Source organism: Anomaloglossus baeobatrachus, chromosome 2 (assembly GCF_048569485.1).
Source record: "Anomaloglossus baeobatrachus isolate aAnoBae1 chromosome 2, aAnoBae1.hap1, whole genome shotgun sequence".
In the NCBI taxonomy this organism is placed as follows: domain Eukaryota; kingdom Metazoa; phylum Chordata; class Amphibia; order Anura; family Aromobatidae; genus Anomaloglossus; species Anomaloglossus baeobatrachus.
In genome coordinates, this window is record NC_134354.1 from 29,975,851 (window position 1) to 29,998,209 (window position 22,359).

Consider the following 22,359-nt stretch of genomic DNA (forward strand, 5'->3'; position numbering starts at 1 on the left):
CTGGTGGCGGAGGATGGATCCGCCTCAGCTGAAGAATCGGAGTAAGGGCAGTGGAATGCCGTTACACAGTCCCCGTTGGGACCAACTTGTGTGTTTAAAGTTTGCAAGTTTTTGAAAATGAAAAATGATAAGTGATCAACTGAGGAAGTCATCTGATTAAACCATGATTGGACCGGTCGTTGCCGGCACCGTTGTCCCCGTGGGGACCGTCTGAAGTTGCGTAAGGGACTCCTTACGGACAAGCCCGTGAACTTGCAGGGCAACCACAAACTAGTGGAATGTAAATAAAAATGTTTTGTTGCAGCTTACCGTTACCGCCTCCGGAGAGGCAGATTGGAGGGAGGGCCCGCAGTGGAGCAGGCTGGGGCCCAGCTACCACCGGAACCGGTGGCTACCCTCTGGGGGTTTCAGGGGTTCCCCATGGACGTGGGTCTCCTGGAAAGGACAGATCCCGCTCGGGTAACTTGGTGCAGGACTGGGGTCAAGGGGTGCTGCCTGTTTTCTTAGGGGCAGCATCAGGGCCAGGTTACTTGGGTGGGTGAGAGCGGAAGCCGTAACCGTTAACCGTTTGCATCGTTTAAGAAAAGTGCCTCCCGTTGTGGGATAATGTTACTATAATTGTATGTGTTACCATTTTCTTATCTTTTTTCAGAAAAATAAAACCGGTGTTGGACGGGCAGCCCGCGGACGGTCTGTATTTTGCTAAGGGGGAATGTGACGCCTTGGGCAAGCCAGGGGTCACAGGTAATGACATCACCACACCCTACACCCCGGTTAGGTACACCTAAGCTAGACCAGAAACCCTTGTTGCCTTCCTCCAGGGGCTGATGTCCACACCAGGGGGTGAGCCAGGCGGTTGGCTCCGCCCACCGAGGAGTTCACAGTCCTGGAGGCGGGAAAACCAGGCAGATGAAGATAGAGTTGGAAAGGAAAAGAGAGCAGTTTGAGAGGTGAAAGTGGAAAGAGGAAAAGTGACAGTTTGAAAGCCTGAAGTTGGTCCGGGTGTGTGCCCCGGACCGAGACAGCAAGGTTAGCAGACGGCGGTGACCGTCTGCAGTGGAGGCTGATCGGAGTTGCCGTAAGGACCGTGGACGGGTTGTGGCCCGGCGGTACCGGACCGGTACACAAGGAGAAGCCAGCACCATTGGCAGGGGCCTTTCGGATGCCGGCAAGGCTTGGAGTCGCCGTGAATTTGCCAAATCCGTCAGTGAAGGGGACCTCCGGGTCTCCAAACAACTAAGTCCCGATTGAAGGCAACAGTCCAACCGTATGAGAGAGACACCACCAAGGCACCAGTTTCTCGGGGCCAGCGCCTGCGGGCAAAGAGGGGCTCCTCCGGCCCATATCCAAGTCGGGGAGCGGGTTACCGGTGGGAACCCATCGCAACCAACTGAAGTACTAGGTGCAGGGAAAGAGACAGTCACTGTTAACTACCGGGGAAAAGCAACAGCAACCGTCCGTGGGAACCGTCTTTCCAGCCGTGTGTTTTACCGAGAACTGTGTCAACCTCTCAGGCTGAGTGAGTACCACCGTGCCATACGGCACAGCACTTCCCCCGCGATCCTGCACCTCACCAGGCCCCGCACCCGGCCTGCCATCCACCCCTACCCCATCACCAGGACAACCAACCCCCTACCCACGGAGGGGAGAAATAACAACAAAGCTGCTCCCTGTCACCGCTCCCGGGATCCCCATACAGAGCAGTGGTGGTGTCCACACAATCACCACAACCGTGGGTGGCGTCACGGAAAATAAATCCCCAAAACCAAACCCCTTTTCACTCACGGGCGAGGAGCGCCGCTCGAGTCCCCGGGATCCGGCCCATCGCTCGAGCCACCGAGCAGCAGAGGCAGCGGCAGCCGGACCCGAGCAGTGGGAGAGCGCAGCGTCCCCTCCTCCGCCCGCGACACAGGCAACAAGCAGAAGAGACTTGTTTGGGCTACAGAACACAAGGAATGGACATTAGACCAGTGGAAATCTGTGCTTTGGTCTGATGAGTTCAAATTTGAGATCTTTGGATCCAACCACCGTGTCTTTGTGCGACATAGAAAAGGTGAACAGATGGACTGTATGTCATGATGTATTTTACCTTCTCACTGTATTTGCTGTAATACTATGTCTTGGGATGTAAGTAACCATACCTTCCCCCCCATCTCCTGTGTCTCTGGGCCCATAATGCAATTATCTCTTGTCCACACAGCCAGGGGAACTTCTCATTGTTTCGTAAGCAGTGGATAACGCCAACTACACAAACCTGTAGACATCTCGGAGCCAACCTTCTAGAATCTTCTAGTGGGCAGAACCATTGCATAGACCCCTACCCTTGAGGGGCGGGCCCACGAGCTCAGACAATTCACTCCTGTTTCTAAATGCAGTTGGGAGCTGAGTTTTGAAGAGGAAGGGAGCGAGATCTGATTCTGCGGACAGATCTCGCCGTCCAGTGGATTGTGTGGGATTTCTGGGACTCTGAAAAGGACTATTACGTCGTGATCTGGCACTTTGGATTATCGGGAGGTGCCCCCGAATCTGTTTTATTTGGACTTGTCGTGTGCTGTTCCTGTATTCCTGTTAGTAAACCTGTTGGATCATCCTCGGCCTGTTGTCTCTCCTTGCTCTGCTGTACACCCCATCACAAACTGGTGGCAGCGGCGGGATCAGAGCAGAAGAAATGGAGGACAACGGCCAATCAACGTCTGAAACCAGAACCTCAGGATACAGGAACTGGACTGTGGTGAGCCTACAAACAAAGGCCCGTGAATTAGGTGTCGGCTACAAAGGACTCTCTAAGGAGCAACTAATTGAGGCATTGGAAAACGCTTGCCTGCAAGATGGCACAGAGGAACAATTTCCACAGCAAGGGGAGCAAAGACGGGAGCCGGAGGTAAATACCCAAAAAAGTCAATGGGTTGTGTGGTACGAGGAGGAGATGGCCTTGCTGGGAGAGGAGACCACCATAGAATATAAGATGGAGGTCATGCGTGGAGCTAAAGAGAAGGAGCGCAGGATGGAGGAGATGGCATTGCTGGATAAGCAGCTCGCTGTGGAAGCCGCAAGAGGTTCCAGACAGACTGTAACCCCAGCACCCATCATGAGGGAACTTCCCAGGGTGTCCCGCAAAGACTTCAAGCAGTTTAATGAGGCTGCTGGTGACATTGAGGGCTTCTTCCAGGACTTTGAGCATCAGTGTCGATTAATGGAAGTCCCAGAAAGGGAGCGCGTCCAGCATCTGGTTGGGCTCTTAGAGGGTGGAGCTGCTGCAGCCTATAGAGCTATGGACCCTCGGTGGAACTGTGAGTATGCGGATATTAACCAGACTATTCTAGAACATTATGCTGTAACGCCAGACACTTACAGGACTCAGTTCCGTACTCTAGCATGTGGTGAGGAAGTGTCCTTCAAGATGTATGCCCACAAACTCAAACATCTGTGGCATCGTTGGTTGGAGGCAGAGGAGGCCTTAACCTTGGAGACCGTCCTCCAGGTCCTCCTAAAAGAGCAGTTTTACTTCAAGTGCCCCGCTGAGATCCGGGAATGGGTGCATGAAAGGAGACGAGCCACTGTGGAGGAAGCTGCAGCTCTAGCTGATGAGGCTCTCACCATCAAGCCTCAGTGGAAAAAACTACTACCCAGTGAGAAGAAAACCACCAAACCCCCAACGCTGGCGGCCCCTGGTCCTTCTGGCCCCAATGTTCACCATCACCCTAGACCGTCAACTCATGGGGACCTTCGTGTGACTGTGCCTCGCATTACTCATGCTCCACCTTTGGGAATACGACGTGGAGGAAGAATCCCAGAGCGCAGATGTTATGGGTGTGGGCAGCCTGGGCACATGCAATTCCAATGTCCAGGTGTTCGGAGACAGAACAGCTACAGACCGCCTTTGCCTGTTCATTATCTACAGACACCTTCACCAGGAGAAGAGCTGGATTCTGTGCCTGATGACTTGCCAAGTGACTCAGATATCCTGGCTCCCCTACCCGGAGTCTATGGGGTGCGAGCTCCAGCCACCTGTTCTTCTGATCTTCAGGACAAACATCTACAGGAGGTCGTGCTGGATGGCCAAAAAGTTGTTGGCTTCTGTGACACTGGGGCTTTCCTCACCATAGCCGATCCCCGAGTAATTCAACCACAAGCAATTCAAAAGGGACCAGGAATTGCCATTGAACTGGCAGGAGGTACCCAGAGATATATTCCAAGAGCGTGACCCTGGATTATGGCTTTGGGGCAAAACAATGTGTGGTCGGTGTGATGAGTGGCCTCCCTGCAGACGTTCTTCTAGGAAATGATGTGGGGAATCTTCATGGCCACTTTGTCGGTGCGGTAACCAGAAGTCAAGCCAAGAGAGCAGCCCATGTGGACGTGTACAACCCATCCATGGAAATGAGGCCACCAGAACTGCCATTACAGCCGGTGAGTGATTCTTCTTGTGGGGATAATATGAATGTTACTTGGGATAAAGTTCAGTTTAGACAAGAAGTAGAGACTGACCCCACCCTTGCTAGTTTTAGAGCCCGAGCTGAAATAGGGCAGCTAGGGGAGAACGGAGAAAGAATTATCAGAGAAAATGGACTTCTGTATCGGGTTGTCAATGCCGACTCCCTAGATAAGCCCTGGACTTATAGCAAACAGCTGATTGTTCCTCAGAAGTACAGAATTCCCCTATTACACCTGGCTCATGACATTCCTACGGCTGGCCATCAAGGCAAAACCCGCACCGAGAGACGATTGACTCAAACTTTTTATTGGCCGGGGATTTCCCAAGCAGTGGCGCATTTCTGCCGAACTTGTGACATATGTCAGCGTAGAGGGCGACCCGGAGATCACCCAAAGGCACCCCTGCAACCGTTCCCTATAATAGAAGAACCCTTTCAAAGAGTAGCTGTTGATATCATTGGACCTCTGGCTAAACCAAGTAAATCTGGAAAGCAGTACATTCTCACTGTTGTGGACTATGCCACCCGATATCCAGAAGCCGTGGCCTTGTCAAGTATCTCTGCAGCCAAGGTGGCCGAGGCCTTGGTTATTATTTTTACCAGAGTAGGATTCCCCAGTGAGATCTTGTCGGACCAAGGCTCCCAGTTTATGTCAGAGTTGGTCCAGTGTCTGTGGCGCACCTGTGGAGTACGAGCGATCCGAACAACCCCGTATCATCCCCAAACAAATAAACTTTGTGAACGATTCAACGGCACTCTGAAGAATATGCTGAGGGCCTTCACGGACCGAGATTCAGACTGGGAGAAGTACCTACCCCATCTCTTGTTTGCCTATCGGGAAGTTCCCCAGGAGTCCACTGGATTCTCCCCCTTTGAACTACTCTATGGAAGAAAGGTCCGAGGACCCTTAACCCTGCTCAAGGAATACTGGGAGGGGCAAGTTGAAGATACAGGAACCCCTGTTGTCCCTTATGTCCTAAAGCTGCGAGAAACCCTGGCCCAACTTGCTAGTTTTGCCCAGAGTCATTTGCGTATGGCTCAAACCAGACAGAAGACATGGTATGACCGTAAAGCACGCTATCGGGAGTTTGTAGAAGGACAACAAGTCTTAATGATTGTTCCCCATCGGCAGAATAAACTGCAGACCACATGGGAGGGTCCCTTCCGGGTTCTCAGAAAACTGAATGATACCAATTACCTTCTTGCTTTAGATGATCAGGGGCTAAGGCAAAAGACTGTCCATGTGAATATGATTAAGGAGTACCATGACCGGAACATTCCAATGATAGCAAGCTGTCGGTTGGCTTCAGAAGATGGTCAAGAGGATGAGGACTCTCTACCTGATCTTGTGGAAGCAGCGAGAGCCCCATCCACTGTGGAACAGGTTCCCCTGGGAGATTACCTGGACTCCTTACAGAAAATCCAGATGCTGGAAGTGCTTCAACAGAGACGGGCTGCTTTCTCATCCCAACCAGGTCGAACCACCGTCACCCAACATCATGTGGACACTCAGGGCATCCGTCCCATACAACTGGCTCCTTACCGGGTACCTGAATCAGTTCGAAACACCATGCAGCACGAACTGGAGGAGATGTTACAGCTTTGGGTAATCCAGGCCTCACATAGCCCTTGGGCCTCCCCTGTGGTGTTAGTACCCAAGAAGGATGGGAGTACTCGATTTTGTGTGGACTATCGGCGACTAAACGACCATACCGTCAGCGATCCTTACCCAATGCCTCGTATTGACGAACTTCTAGACCGACTGGCTGAGTCCCGATATGTCACTACCTTGGATCTCAGTAAGGGATACTGGCAGATCCCTCTAACGGATGAAGGGAGAGACCGGTCCGCTTTTATAACCCCCTTTGGTCTGTATGAATTTCTAAGCATGCCTTTTGGAATGAAAAATGCCCCGGCCACCTTCCAGAGAATGGTGGATCAGATCCTCCGGGGATGTGGTGACTTTGCTTGTGCCTACTTGGATGATATCGCCGTCTTCAGCCACACATGGGAGGAACATCTGAATCAAGTAGCCATTATTTTGGACCTGATTCTTGCAGCCGGCCTAACTATTCGACCTGATAAATGCCAATTGGGGATGGGGGAAGTCCAGTACCTAGGGCATAGAGTGGGAGGAGGGAAGCTCCGTCCTGAGCCTGCCAAAATCCAGGCTATTAGAGACTGGCCTGTACCCCAAACTAAGAAACAAGTTATGGCTTTTCTGGGCACTGCCAGTTATTACCGAAAATTTGTTTCTCATTTCAGTACTGTGGCCAAGCCTCTTACCGACCTGACCAAGAAAACAATGCCCCGGCTGGTGATCTGGACTCCAGCCTGTGATGAGGCTTTTAACCGGCTGAAGGACGCTCTGGTCTGTGATCCTGTCCTGGCTGCTCCAGACTACAAGCGGAGATTTATTGTGCAAACGGACGCCTCTGCTTATGGACTGGGAGCTGTCCTCAGCCAGGTGAATGCAGCTGGGGACGAACACCCCATTGCCTACCTCAGCAGGAAACTGCTGGACCGAGAAGTGGCCTATGCAACTTTTGAAAAAGAATGTCTGGCTGTAGTGTGGGCCCTTAAGAAACTACGGCCGTATCTGTATGGACGGGAATTCACTGTGGTTACTGATCACAATCCCCTCACCTGGCTGAACAGAGTCTCTGGGGACAATGGACGATTACTGCGATGGAGCCTGGCTCTGCAGCCCTATAACTTTACCATACAATATAGAAGGGGCAGCCAACACCAAAATGCAGATGGACTGTCCAGGCAAGAGGAGCCTTGAGTCCTGTCAGCCATGCCTGCGTGTACTTAACCAGCGACCTGTAGAGGTCCCTAGTACGTACACAAGTTGGGAGTGGAAGGAATTGTCATGATGTATTTTACCTTCTCACTGTATTTGCTGTAATACTATGTCTTGGGATGTAAGTAACCATACCTTCCCCCCCATCTCCTGTGTCTCTGGGCCCATAATGCAATTATCTCTTGTCCACACAGCCAGGGGAACTTCTCATTGTTTCGTAAGCAGTGGATAACGCCAACTACACAAACCTGTAGACATCTCGGAGCCAACCTTCTAGAATCTTCTAGTGGGCCCAACCATTGCATAGACCCCTACCCTTGAGGGGCGGGCCCACGAGCTCAGACAATTCATTCCTGTTTCTAAATGCAGTTGGGAGCTGAGTTTTGAAGAGGAAGGGAGCGAGATCTGATTCTGCGGACAGATCTCGCCGTCCAGTGGATTGTGTGGGATTTCTGGGACTCTGAAAAGGACTATTACGTCGTGATATGGCACTTTGGATTATCGGGAGGTGCCCCCGAATCTGTTTTATTTGGACTTGTCGTGTGCTGTTCCTGTATTCCTGTTAGTAAACCTGTTGGATCATCCTCGGCCTGTTGTCTCTCCTTGCTCTGCTGTACACCCCGTCACACTGTACATGGCTGGTTCCCACCATGAAGCATGGAGGAGGAGGTGTGATGGTGTGGGGGTGCTTTGCTGGTGACACTGTTGGGCATTTATTCAAAATTGAAGGCATACAGAACCAGCATGGCTACCACAGCATCTTGCAGCGGCATGCTATTCCATCCGGTTTGCGTTTAGTTGGACCATCACTTATTTTTCAACAGGACAATGACCCCAAACACACCTCCAAGCTGTGTAAGGGCTATTTGACTAAGAAGGAGAGTGATGGGGTGCTACGCCAGATGTTATATACCAGTCTAGAATATTCCATACAACGGATAATCAATCCAAGCCAATTAATCCAATTACCATAAATCCAAGACCCGAATTATAAAAACATATTGTTATATTAGTTTCTTACAAGCAATTAAAAACACCAAATATACAAAAAATACAAAAAGGAGGCACCAGTGCAAGATAAGGGTGCCAATTGCTAATATTGCACCACAACACCTAATATAGCCCTAATATCTCCCTATGATGTCTACTACCTAGCAGCGGAGACATCCCTAGAGTGATCGGGGGTCCCCGCTCCACGAAGACTATCCCTCTAATAATTCCTACTATTCCCTAGTCTTAGAAAAGACCAGCCATTCACCATTAGTGGATAGAAAAAGGCAATGAAGGAAAAAGAGGAGAGGTAGATGGTTGTTTCATACAAACCGGGTAGGTCCAACCCTGTAATACATACATATAAATTGGAACTGATGAATTGATCATTTCAATTTATATGTATGTAAATAAAGGGAACACTTAAGTAGCACAATGGTATTTTAGTGTTCCCTTATTTTTTTGAGCAGTATATATATTGTTACAGAGTTAGTGCCAATGTTAATTATTATCGACAATAAGCAGGCTTGTTAATAATGTAATATGGGCTAATACCTGATATTAATAATTATCAGATTTGACTAATAATAATAAAGATATGATGTAGCATACAGGATATGTGATGCCCTGGACTAGCCAGGTAGTCACAGATAGCCCCATGCACTACACCCATGCCCAAATAAGATGACAGCAGCCAACCCATTAAAACCCTGGTTACCTCCCTCTGGATTTGATGTCCACACCATGGGGGCAGAGCCTGGAGGTTGGCCACGCCCCCCAGGAGTTCACATGCCCAGAGGCAGGAAAACAAGTTTAGTTTAGTTGTGACAGTGGAGTGGAGTAGTGGTAAAGTGGGGTGAGGAGTAAAACTCTGTCTGTGCCCTGGGTAGGAGCCCGGGCACTTTGACCAGGAGGCAGACAGTGGTGGCCATCTGCAGGAGCCGGGAAGACAGTTCTGGTGGAACCGTAGGTAGCCGGGACAGGGTAGTGGCCCGCCAGTACCGAACCAGGGAACCAGCTGGAAACCGGAGCACTGTAGGGGTACTCAGACCCTGAAACGCGGTCTTGAATCTACCGGACCCCGTTAATTAACTGATTGAGGTCTGGACTCTAGGTCCTTTCCCACCCAAAGTCCCGAAAGAAGGCAACAGCCCACCGATTCCAGATAACGGCCACCGCCAAGGGCCGAAGATCCACCGGGCCAGCGCCTGCAGGCAACGGGCTCTCCCGACATACACGCTGGGGGGCGGAACTCCCGTCGCTGAAGCGCGGTTGTCCAAAATCTTCAAAAATATGCAGGAGAAGACGGACACCACCAACCGTTTGGGGACCGAAGCGACCGGCTGCGGGCACCTACTATCCACCGTTTGGTTTACCAAAGACTCCCGTGTGTTTGTCCGAGTGAGTACTATTGGGCCCGCGGGCCGCGCACCGACACTGCACCACGTCATCCGGGTCCCGGGGCCACCATCCCCTGCCCACGGAGGGGTTAACATCACAAGCTGCCCCCAGCGTCTCCCACGGGGTGCCCAGTAACCGGCAGCGGTGGTGCCTACATTCACCACAACCCGTGGGTGGCGTCACAAACTCTAAATCTAATCCAAAAACCCCACTCGACACGCCAGCCCCCTTTACAGAGCAACGTGACCCCCGGTCCGGAGGCGCTCGAGCCACCGACACACGAGCCCGGATCCGAGCAGCTCGGCTGTGGCCGAGCGCAGGGCGGTACAGATACACGTTTAATGGTATCTATTCCTTTGCTAATTGAACATATATATCCAGCGACTAACTGAGATGAAACCGTGTAATAAATGATATTTATTAAACACACCCAAAAGTATATATATATATTATTGCATGTTCTAACTAATGCATTATATATATATATATATATATATATATATACAGTTAGGTCCAGAAATATTTGGACAGTGACACAATTTTGGCGAGTTGGGCTCTGCATGCCACCACATTGGATTTCAAATGAAACCTCTACAACAGAATTCAAGTGCAGATTGTAACGTTTAATTTGAAGGTTTGAACAAAAATATCTGATAGAAATTGTAGGAATTGTCACATTTCTTTACAAACACTCCACATTTTAGGAGGTCAAAAGTAATTGGACAAATAAACCAAACCCAAACAAAATATTTTTATTTTCAATGTTTTGTTGCGAATCCTTTGGAGGCAATCACTGCCTTAAGTCTGGAACCCATGGACATCACCAAACGCTGGGTTTCCTCCTTCTTAATGCTTTGCCAGGTCTTTACAGCCGCAGCCTTCAGGTCTTGCTTGTTTGTGGGTCTTTCCGTCTTAAGTCTGGATTTGAGCAAGTGAAATGCATGCTCAATTGGGTTAAGATCTGGTGATTGACTTGGCCATTGCAGAATGTTCCACTTTTTTGCACTCATGAACTCCTGGGTAGCTTTGGCTGTATGCTTGGGGTCATTGTCCATCTGTACTATGAAGCGCCGTCCGATCAACTCTGCGGCATTTGGCTGAATCTGGGCTGAAAGTATATCCCGGGACACTTCAGAATTCATCCGGCTACTCTTGTCTGCTTTTATGTCATCAATAAACACAAGTGACCCAGTGCCATTGAAAGCCATGCATGCCCATGCCATCACATTGCCTCCACCATGTTTTACAGAGGATGTGGTGTGCCTTGGATCATGTGCCGTTCCCTTTCTTCTCCAAACTTTTTTCTTCCCATCATTCTGGTACAGGTTGATCTTGGTCTCATCTGTCCATAGAATACTTTTCCAGAACTGAGCTGGCTTCATGAGGTGTTTTTCAGCAAATGTAACTCTGGCCTGTCTATTTTTGGAATTGATGAATGCTTTGCATCTAGATCTGAACCCTTTGTATTTACTTTCATGGAGTCTTCTCTTTACTGTTGACTTAGAGACAGATACACCTACTTCACTGAGAGTGTTCTGGACTTCAGTTGATGTTGTGAACGGGTTCTTCTTCACTAAAGAAAGTATGCGGCGATCATCCACCACTGTTGTCATCCGTGGACGCCCAGGCCTTTTTGAGTTCCCAAGCTCACCAGTCAATTCCTTTTTTCTCAGAACGTACCCGACTGTTGATTTTGCTACTCCAAGCATGTCTGCTATCTCTCTGATGGATTTTTTCTTTTTTTTCAGCCTCAGGATGTTCTGCTTCACCTCAATTGAGAGTTCCTTAGACCGCATGTTGTCTAGTCACAGCAACAGCTTCCAAATGCAAAACCACACACCTGTAATCAACCCCAGACCTTTTAACTACTTCATTGATTACAGGTTAACGAGGGAGACGCCTTCAGAGTTAATTGCAGCCCTTAGAGTCCCTTGTCCAATTACTTTTGGTCCCTTGAAAAAGAGGAGGCTATGCATTACAGAGCTATGATTCCTAAACCCTTTCTCCGATTTGGATGTGAAAACTCTCATATTGCAGCTGGGAGTGTGCACTTTCAGCCCATATTATATATATAATTGTATTTCTGAACATGTTTTTGTAAACAGCTAAAACAACAAAACTTGTGTCACTGTCCAAATATTTCTGGACCTAACTGTATCCAGCGACTAACAGATGAAACCGTGTAATAAATTATATTTATTAAACACACCCAAAAGTATATATATACAATGCATTAGTTAGAACATGCAATAATTTCTGACATTTATAGGGTCATGGTCCTCTTAAGTGACACTGGAATTTCCGTCCTTAGTATCCTCGGATTACATCAATACTTGAGCGCAGACTTTAGACAAGGCAGCAGCACGAGTACGGCTGGAACGTTCCGGGTGTGAATGATACTGAAACCATTTCCTTGTATTCTCATCACTTACTGAGAATAGAAACTTAAGACTGAAATTCTCCTTCTCTGTGAGGACTGTGATTTCCGGCCCGACCTCCTCAGCCTCATAGGCATCTATCTCTGAGAGTCGGGTCAGGTTTGTGCATACACAGACCACACAGAACCCACCTGACTCGTAATCTTCCTTCACACACAACTTTTTGCCAGTTCTCTTCCTAGTCATTTTTTCATGGTTTATATTTTTTAATCCATGTGTTTTACAACGTGCAATGTTTTTAGCTGTGGTTTCATGCTGTGATCAGTTTACGTATTTTCCTCCCTCTTTTTCCATTAGCCATAACTTTTTATTTTTTCCCTCCATTCAAAAAACTCCTGCAAAAAACGAGCCTTCCTGTGGCTCTACGAGGACTCGTTTTTTGCAGGGGTTTTTGAATAACACCATATGCATTAGGCCCCCTTCACACATCAGTGATTCTGGTACGTATGTTGCAGCTTTACACATACTAGAATCACGGACATTCATTATAATCAATGGGTCTTCACACACATCAGTGATTTCTCACTGACGTTTTTCCGCCCAGTATACATGAGTGTCCATGTTTCCGCACGGAGAGAAATTTGATTTTTTCTGGCATCACTGATGTCCCACGGACCACACTATGGTGTGATCCATGTAAGGCCTGTTTCACACGTTAGTGAAAAACACAGACGTTCTTCACTGACGTGTAAAAAACGCCTATGCCCCTCCGTGTTCTGTGATTCACGGCACACGTGGGTTGTCCATGTGCAATCCGTGATACGTGATCCGTTATCCATGATTGCACATGGACTATACTCACCTGCCCGGTTCCTGCTGTCCATGGTGCTGAACTCCTCAGCTCTGCGGCGTCCGCCCACCGCTCTCTGCAGCTACTTCCGGGTCGGCTCCGGCTGCAGTCATGAATATGCATGAGCCGGCCAGGAAGCTGCAGATAGCACAAGCTGCACAGAGCGTTGCTGAAAAGGCGAGTTGAAAATGTTTTTCATTTTGAATGTCTGTTTTTTTCTGGTATGTGTTTCAGGGATCACACCATAGTGTGGTCCGTGGGACATCAGTGATGCCAGAAAAAAACAGACTTGTCTCCATACAGCAATCACGGTATGTACACCGCACGGAGACACGGTCAGTGAAAAATCACTGATGTGTACTGTGCACATACCCATTGATTATAATGGGTCTGCGTATGTCAGTGATTCTGCAACGTATATAAAAAAAAAGCGCAAACGTCCCAGAATCACTGAGGTCTGAAACAAGCCTTACACGTACCAGAAAACAACATATCTTTGAAATCAAATTATGTTTATACTCACTTTCTCCAGCAATGCTGTCTCCGGCCGCTGCTGTCTACTGCTACCAAGCTGGCTAATTATGCTCATGAATATTCACTGCGCAGCCGAACCGGGAAGTAGCAGCAGCGGGGAGACCGCGCGGCCAGACACAGCAGAGCTGGAGATTCAGCACCACGGACAGCAGAAGTGTGGACAGGTGAGTTTGGAGTTCCAGATCTCCATGTGCTATCACTGATCACTGATAGCACATGGAGAACGCATGTGAGGCACCCCACAGGGCCGGGGTTTCTTTACTTGTCACTAGGCCGGTGATGAAGGGGTCTTTGGGGATGTCACGACAGCCTGTCCCGGCTTTGTAGCTCCGAAGTGTCCATAAAAAGAAGGTAAATGTGAAGGAAAGGGAGATAGTGGGGGGAGTTGTCTCGTGACGCCACCTGTGGTATGCGGCTATGAGAAGAGCCGCCGCTGCGGGATGCCGCTCTCCTCCAGGGTGGATGGTAATGCAGTTCGGGTGTTTCAGCTTTCCACAGGTAGATCTAGGCCCCGGGCAGGATGATGGGGGTGGTAGTAGTGGTTGATGGTGCCGGAGCGCAGGACATCGACGTCGGCAATGACAGGGACAACACAGGGGCTGCGGTTCAAAGTTTTCTTTACTCACTGCAACTGTCGTCACCCTTGGAGTGCCTGTTTCCACTATGATGGGCTCCAGCCGATCCCGGATAGTTCAGAGGTCACCATCGGTGTTCCTACAGTGTGTCTGTGGCGCCCCTGACCTGGTCAGGCACCACTGAGTACTGCACCCATGCTGGGGACAGTACAATACAGGTAATCCAGAAGGCTGACCGAGGTGTGACTACACAGGCGCATAGTGATCAGGTCTCACACATGTACCTTTGAGAGGACCCCTGGGGATCCCAATAGGGGGCAAAGCCTTCACCTCCACTGGAAGGGTGGAGGGGGCAAAGCCTCCATCTCCAATCGAGGGGTGTGGTGGAGAGCCTGGTTGCTAGGTGGCGTAGGCAGGCACAAGAGGGAGAAGGAGGAGAACAGTCTGAAGCAGAGTGGGGAGGAGTGAGGAGCATGAAGTGGAGCTCAGACAGGAGCAGCAGTGCAGGTCCCACGAGTGAGCCGGTTTAGTGTGCAGCTCAGGGAGAGCAGAAGCAGCCCCTGGAGCTGTTGCAGTCTAACAGCGTCCGCGCAGTGACTACCGACGGGGGAGAACGGTCACCTGGTAGTGCTGCCCGAACTCCACACACAGCTAGAGAGAGAGCAACGTAGTGGAAAGTACGGAGACTGTCAGGGAGTACCAGGCCCAAACGGGCGGCAGATCCCGGTGCGGGGATAGATCCACCTTTCCTTGCTAAACCTGCCGGTGTGGGGCCCTCAAAGCCCACGCCACAACACCACAAAGGCCGCAGCCACGTAGCCACAGTTAGGGCCCATAGTTCACAGGAGGCAAGCAGCTGGAGTGATCTGGTCCAGGCGACAAGCAAACGGCAAACAAACGAGGGGAGCAGCTACTTCCCTGGGTGACCCCCATAGGGACTAAAAGTCGGGGTTACCACAAACCACAGAAGGGCTAAGGAAGGCGAGTCGGTAGCCACCCTCATCAGTCAGCCTGAAGGATACCTGGTTCCAGCCTGGTTCATCCCAGCTACGCCCGGGTTACTCACCCTGCCATCTGAAGTGAGTAAAACCCCTGAAAGACATTCTGCTTGTGTGGAGTTATTCTGCGCCTTGTGGTTCTACACACCTACACAGGGCCCTGGGGCTTGCCTCACTCTCAGGAGGCTACTCCAACTGACTGCACCTATCATCAGCCCCAGGCGTCCCTTAATCTGCAGTGGCGGTCCCCACTGACCGCAATTCTGAGAGTGGCGTCACGACAATCCTAGAAGAAGATCTCCTACCTGTGACCAGACTGATCCAGTGGAGTCCCTGAAGGTAATGCACCGACACAATACTTGCGGGGCTTCACATGTCCTTCCTGGTAGGAGGTCCCTCCACTCCCCTGTCTGGTTTATGGACCAGGTCACGAGTGCTTCCTGCGGACCCTGGGATTCCCCAGCACTGTGGAGAGCCTGGGCTGAGCTTCCTGCTCCAAGCCTCGGGCCCCGCTGAGCTCCCAGAAGCTAAAAGCTGTGCCCGGGGTTTACTGACTATGTGAGAAGATGCTCCTTCCTTTTTCCCCAATGGTGCCCGCCCCCCAGGTGGTTGTCCCAGTGACCGGGAAAGTCCCATGCTTCGTGATGGCCACCCCCTATCTACCCTAGGCCAATCCCAGTGGGAAAGCACCTAGCTATATGTTGTGTACGAATGTAGTAAACACCAGTATGAGTGCTTTATTCTGGTTATACTGACAACACCTGCCTGTAACATAAGTTGTCAGATGCTGCTATAAATTGTTGACAGCTAAATGTAAAGGGAACCTGCCGTGTAAAAAAAAAAAAAAAGCTATTTACGAGTAGATATAGGTTCAATCTGCAGGTAAATAATATTACAATACTGCACTGAACATGCAGCTATCAGAAGAAAATGAACTTATTTCTTCCCATGAGCCGCTGGCTTTCAGTCATGGGGTTGTTCCCAGGACATCGTTCACTATACTGGGAACTGTGCCCCAGCTGTCATGGTTCCACATCCCTGTCCACATGGCTAGGGGGCGGAGCCTTCTCTCGGGCCTCACTTCCGGAGCTTGGATACTTTAAATTCTGTCATCTCTGGTGAACCAGCACTGGCTATAAGCTTAGCACGGCTTTGCCTGGTCCCTGTTTTTCCTAATCCGTCCTTCCCCTGTGCTCTATCTGTGTTCCGTCCCACCCACTTCATTCCCACAATAGCCCCAGTCGTTCCTCCTTCTCCTACCTTCCCACTCGGTTCCTTGCTCTAGTACTGACCTCAGCCTGATCTCGACCCCGCTTTTGCGCGTTCCTCCAGTCTTCCTTCTCACCGTACTGTGTATGACCTGGCCTGCCTGACCATCCCCCGCACGCCCCGTGGCCTCTGTATTCTGGCTGACTCTGCAGGGCAGTGCTCCAGCACACACTGTGTGTCCACCTGCATGCTGATTCAGCTCTGTGTAGTGTCTTTTCCTGCAGGGTTCCAGCTCCCCCTGGTGGTAGCCTGACACCAGCACTTTGATTGATAGTGTGGGTGAGTGCAGCGCATCTGAGCACAGTGATCTGTCAATCAAAGTGCTGGGGTGTACTTAGTGAGAGATGACTATAGCAGCTCCAGGCACGCCCACATGACTGAAAGCTGGTGGCTCCCACGAGGCAATAACTTCAATTTTGTGTCGTCCTTTTCTGAGAACAATAATGTTTTTATTTTTCTGCTGATGGTGCTTTGTGAGAAATTGTTCCTTCCGAGTGATTCAAATTTTTATGTACGCTATATTTTTTTAGTTATATTTTTTACAATTTTTAAAAAAAAAAAAAATTAATGCCCTATTAGAAAACTTGAATCTGATCACCTGTATTATGTATTGCAGTATATTGTGTAAATAGCTGTCTCTGTAATCTGTAATTTAATGTTAAATTTGGAAGGAAATTGTTGGGGGATTTGGTTCTGTATTAGAAATTATTGGAAAGTTTCAGTACTCTACCTCTACAGTATAAACATACACACTCACTGTGTGTTCAGATCCTCCACTACTTACCACTAACAGGATCCCATTGAGGAGAAGGGGAACTGTACAGAAGGAAGAGGAGAAGGACAACTCTAAAGAGGGAAGAGGAAAAGGACAACTGTGTAGAGGGAGGAGAACTGTGCAAAGGGAAGAGGAGGAGAACTGTGCAGAGGGGAAGAAGAAGGAGAACTGTAGAGAGGGAGAAGGAGAACTGTACAGAGGGAAGAGGAGAAGGAGAACTGTGCAGAGGGAGAAGGAGAACTGTACAGAGGGAAGAGGAGAAGGAGAACTGTGCAGAGGGAGAAGAAGAACTGTACAGAGGGATGAGGAGAAGGAGAACTGTGTAGAGGGAGAAGATCTGTACAGAGGGAAGAGGAGAAGGAGAACTGTACAGAGGGAAGAGGAGAAGGAGAACTGTGCAGAGGGAGAAGGAGAACTGTACAGAGGGAAGAGGAGAAGGAGAACTGTGCAGAGGGAGGAGAACTGTACAGAGAGAAGAGGAGAAGGAGAACTGTGCAGAGGGAGAAGGAGAACTGTACAGAGGGATGAGGAGAAGGAGAACTGTGTAGAGGGAGAAGGAGATCTGTACAGAGGGAAGAGGAGAAGGAGAACTGTACAGAGGGAAGAGGAGAAGGAGAACTGTGCAGAGGGAGAAGGAGAACTGTACAGAGGGAAGAAGGAGAACTGTACAGAGGGATGAGGAGGAGAACTGTGCAGAGGGAGAAGGAGAACTGTACAGAGGGAAGAGGAGAAGGAGAACTGTGCAGAGGGAGAAGGAGAACTGTACAGAGGGAAGAGGAGAAGGAGAACTGTGCAGAGGGAGAAGAAGAACTGTACAGAGGGATGAGGAGAAGGAGAACTGTGTAGAGGGAGAAGATCTGTACAGAGGGAAGAGGAGAAGGAGAACTGTACAGAGGGAAGAGGAGAAGGAGAACTGTGCAGAGGGAGAAGGAGAACTGTACAGAGGGAAGAGGAGAAGGAGAACTGTGCAGAGGGAGGAGAACTGTACAGAGAGAAGAGGAGAAGGAGAACTGTGCAGAGGGAGAAGGAGAACTGTACAGAGGGATGAGGAGAAGGAGAACTGTGTAGAGGGAGAAGGAGATCTGTACAGAGGGAAGAGGAGAAGGAGAACTGTACAGAGGGAAGAGGAGAAGGAGAACTGTGCAGAGGGAGAAGGAGAACTGTACAGAGGGAAGAAGGAGAACTGTACAGAGGGATGAGGAGGAGAACTGTGCAGAGGGAGAAGGAGAACTGTACAGAGGGAAGAGGAGAAGGAGAACTGTACAGAGGGAGAAGGAGAACTGTACAGAGGGAAGAGAAGAAGGAGAACTGTGCAGAGGGAGGAGAACTGTACAGAGGGATGAGGAGAAGGATAACTGTACAGAGGGAAGAGGAAAAGGAGAACTGTGCAGAGGTAGAAGGAGAACTGCAGAGGGAAGAGGAGGAGAACTGTGCAGAGGGAGAAGAACTGTACAGAGGGAAGAGGAGAAGGAGAACTGTGCAGAGGGAGAAGGAGAACTGTACAGAGGGAAGAGGGGAAGGAGAACTGTGCAGAGGGAGAAGGAGAACTGTACAGAGGGAAGGAAAGAAGGAAAACTGTACAGAGGGAATAGGAGGAGAACTGTGCAGAAAGATGAAGTCAAAATTGTACATGAGGATCAATAGGAGGTATAGAGCCTCCAATTTGTAACTCAGTAGAACTGCAGATATCGTAAGAGTTGTAGGCTGTGATAATCCTGCTGTATTTTCAGAACCTAGCTGCTTGGTCTGACATTATTGAGTCACTAGCCCTGGTACCATGCACAAGTTTACATTTTGTAATAATTTTGTAGACTTCTTGGACAATATTTATTTATTGAACTATTAGATGCACAGTTTACATGACTTCTCTTTACTATCTGAATGCAATCTCAGTATAATTCACTTCTGATAGATGACCCTCCCCAGCATCCACCAAGATTTAATTTCTATAAACTCTAGTAAATCCCTGCTATCTCTATTAAAATTGTATTCCTGTATCTATACATGAATCTTGATTCTGTTGCTATCTTTGTAGTAAGCTTGGTTCGAGTACTGTATTTATGCAGTAAACTTTGCCCTGGTACTGTATCTATGTAGTAAAATTTGCTATGTTACTGTGTCTATGAAGTAATCTTGTCTCTCTTACTGTATCTATGTAGCAAGCTTTACTCTTACTGTATCTATGTAGTAAGTCTGGCTCTATTACGGTATCTATGTAATAAGCTTGACTCTCTTACTATATCTATGTAGTAAGCTTGGTTCTGTTATTGTGTCTATGTAGTACGCTTGGTTCTATTACTGTGTCTATGTAGTAAGCTTGGTACTCTTACTGTATCTATGTAGCAACCGCAACTCTTACTGTATCTATGTAGTAAGATTGGCTCTATTACGGTATCTATGCAATAAGATTGGCTCTCTTACTATATCTATGTAGTAAATCAAAAAAGTCTGTGGAGCCTCTGTTAGTAGTCTCAACACAGAAACTAGCCAGATATCCCTCCGGGAAGGACCTAGCCAAGGAGTGGCTCTTTTTAGGAGACCACCATAACCACCATATTAAGTGGCCCTTTTAGTCACTATCCAACTCTTTGACAAGTTTAAAGATATGACAAGGGAAATACCAAGGCCAGCTGTTTCGGGGTATTGTCCCTCATCAGTGTGGAGTAGGATTCTGGCCAGGTGGGAGCAATGCCTAGTAGGATTTCACTATCTTGAGCGCCTTCGTTGGCTGCCGGCAGTGTTTTCTCTGGCTGTTCTCCCCGAGATCAGTGATTGTTTTGTCTTGTATATCTATGTAGTAAGCTTGGTTCTGTTATTGTATCTATGTAGTAAGCTTGGTTCGGTTACTATATCTATGTAGTAAGCTTGGTTCTGTTACTGTATCTATGTGGTAACTTTGGCTTAGCTATTGTACTATAGCTGTACTATCTGTAGCAATTCTGGCTTTGTTGCTGTAGTATGTATTAAGCTTGGAACTGCTACTGTATCTATGTAGTAAGATTGGCTCTTTTACTCTATCTATGTAGTAAGCTTGTCTCTATTTCTGTATCTATGTAGTAAGCTCTTACTGTATCTAAGTAGTAATCTTGGCTGTGTTGCTGTATCTGTGTAATAAGCTTGCCTTTATTCCTGTAGTATGTATTAAGCTTGGGTCTGCTAATGCATTCATGTGGTCAGCTTGGTTCTGTTCCCATATCTTTGTAGTAAGCTTGGCTCTCTTACTCTATCTGTGTAGTAAGCTTGGCTCAGCTACTGTACCTATGTAGTAAGCTTGCTTTGTTCCTGTAGTATGTATTAACCTTGGATCTACTATTACATGTAGTCCACTCGGTTCTATTCCCATATCTATGTAGTCAGCTCAATTCTGTTTCCATATCTATGCTGTAACCTTGGCTTTGATATTGTATTTATGTACTAAGCACAGTGTTGTTTCCATATCTATATAATGTAATAAGGTTGATGCTGTTACTATATCTATATAGTAAATTTGGTTCTCGTACCAAATCTATGTAGTAATTTTGGCTTTGTTACAGTATCTATGTAATAAACTTCGTTCTGTTACTATATATAATCAATTGTTCCGTTTCTACAACTCCTATCTATGCCTCTATGATAGAGACTAAACTAAAAAACTAAAACAAACCCTGTGTAGTCTGATCTCCCAGTCACACCCACATCTATCTTTCCCTTTTTCTTGCCTGTATACATTTGGTAGGGGGCAGTAGGAGAAAGATGGAGCAAATTTGACCCCAGGATCAGCCTACATAAAATTTGCTTGAAATGTCATTTGATGGTTTTAGAAAAATATATACGTCACTCCGCTTAAAATAGAGAAACAAAAAAAAAATTGACGTTTCAGTCACCTACAAGTGACCTTCATCAGAATGGGAGCTCTTCCATTGTGTGGCTTTCTCTTGTGTCCTGTAACATTCAGCATTCGGCTCATATTCTGATGAAGGTCACTTGTAGGCGACCGAAACGTATTTTTTTTTTTTGATTGATATTGAAACTTTTCATCCATCGCTATATTGAGCACCGAGTTTATTTTACAACGTCTTTTGATGGTTAGACATAGATCAGCAAAGAAGCCTTAAACACAAAGGGGTAAGACATCTGGCAGAGCGGAATAATATATTATTTGGGGTGATGATAAAAGTTGATGTGTAAAATTGTCTGCAGAAATGTATTTCTCCTTTACATTTGCTTGGAGAAATCTTCAAAACGCTCAAGAGCCAGGTTGAGGCGTTGAATCCGATCCTTTAGCTTATTTCTTTCTCCACACAGGTTGTCTTTTTCCTCGAGAAGGTTCATGTTTTCTCGCTCGTCTATCATCAGAATCATCTGAGATTGTAGATTGCTGGTAATCTCATGTAGGATGTAATGCTGGATGATCATGGGGATCTGATTGCACAGTCGGCTCGTGGTGGTCTGCGGGGGAAAGAAATCACTCGTTATCATCTTCTTATAATATTACATTATTGTAGAGGACAACACTTTGCCTGGACAAGCCACGTTTATCAGTTCTGCAATTTGGCTCAGAGACCCAATATTGTCACGGTGGCGCCCCTGAGGCTTTAGTCGCCACAGGGTACTGCACTTCACTTAAGTTGCGGTACTTATCCCGGGTTTGGAGGAGGTCGGTGAAGATATCACATCCATCTCATTCAATACATACAGCAGGTTGCTCTCCCCACTGGGGACCGGGCTAGGGTCGGGTCTTAAGGTTGCTAACCAAACACTGGGGCATCCACCCACTAGTGACAGGGACCTGGGTTGGGGCAGGCACAGCCACCAAGGGGGGGGGGGAAAGGAGCATCACACATTCTGACAGGGAGTTGGCTTGCAGAAGCTGACAGGAGAGAAGCTCGTTCACCGGTAGCTCCTGTGGGACGTTGGCGACACACGGTTGCTGAGGGGAGAGCTTCATTGCTCCCCTGGAACCAGCACACTGCAGGGTGCGGAGCCCTAGGGTGGAACATACTCCACGTTGGACCACCAGAATCTGCCGGACAGGGTGATTCCATGTCCCTCTGGCCACCACAAGATCCCGGAGCACAGTGGCACATAGGGTCCGGAGTCGTGATTACAGTCAGGCCCCACAGCTGATCCGTGCCACCTGCACACGGAACAGGAGCTAGATTGCTAGAACCGGGGATCCAACACTAAAAGTGCAAGGAGGAAGGGCCCACAGACTTCCGCAGCGGTGCTGACCTCCGAAGGATCCAGGATCGGCTAGAGCCCATCACGGCGACGACTGGCACCTCCGGTCACCTTATGGACAGTGAGTAAATACCTGGAACAGCAACTACCATGTCTGTCCTTCATTGCTGGCACCCCGCGATTCGGCGCC

At 48.5% G+C, this 22,359-nt stretch overlaps 1 protein-coding gene across 1 annotated transcript in view; it reads right to left on the reverse strand.

Moving 5' to 3' along the window:
* Positions 1-21,203: 21,203 nt before the first annotated feature.
* LOC142285822 (interferon-induced GTP-binding protein Mx1-like) overlaps positions 21,204-22,359 on the reverse strand; it is a 105,607-nt gene continuing 104,451 nt past the window's right edge. Inside the window, exon 18 of the mRNA XM_075333302.1 lies at positions 21,204-21,437. Coding sequence (XP_075189417.1) covers positions 21,204-21,437 — 234 coding nt within the window. The remainder of the gene's footprint in view (positions 21,438-22,359) is intronic.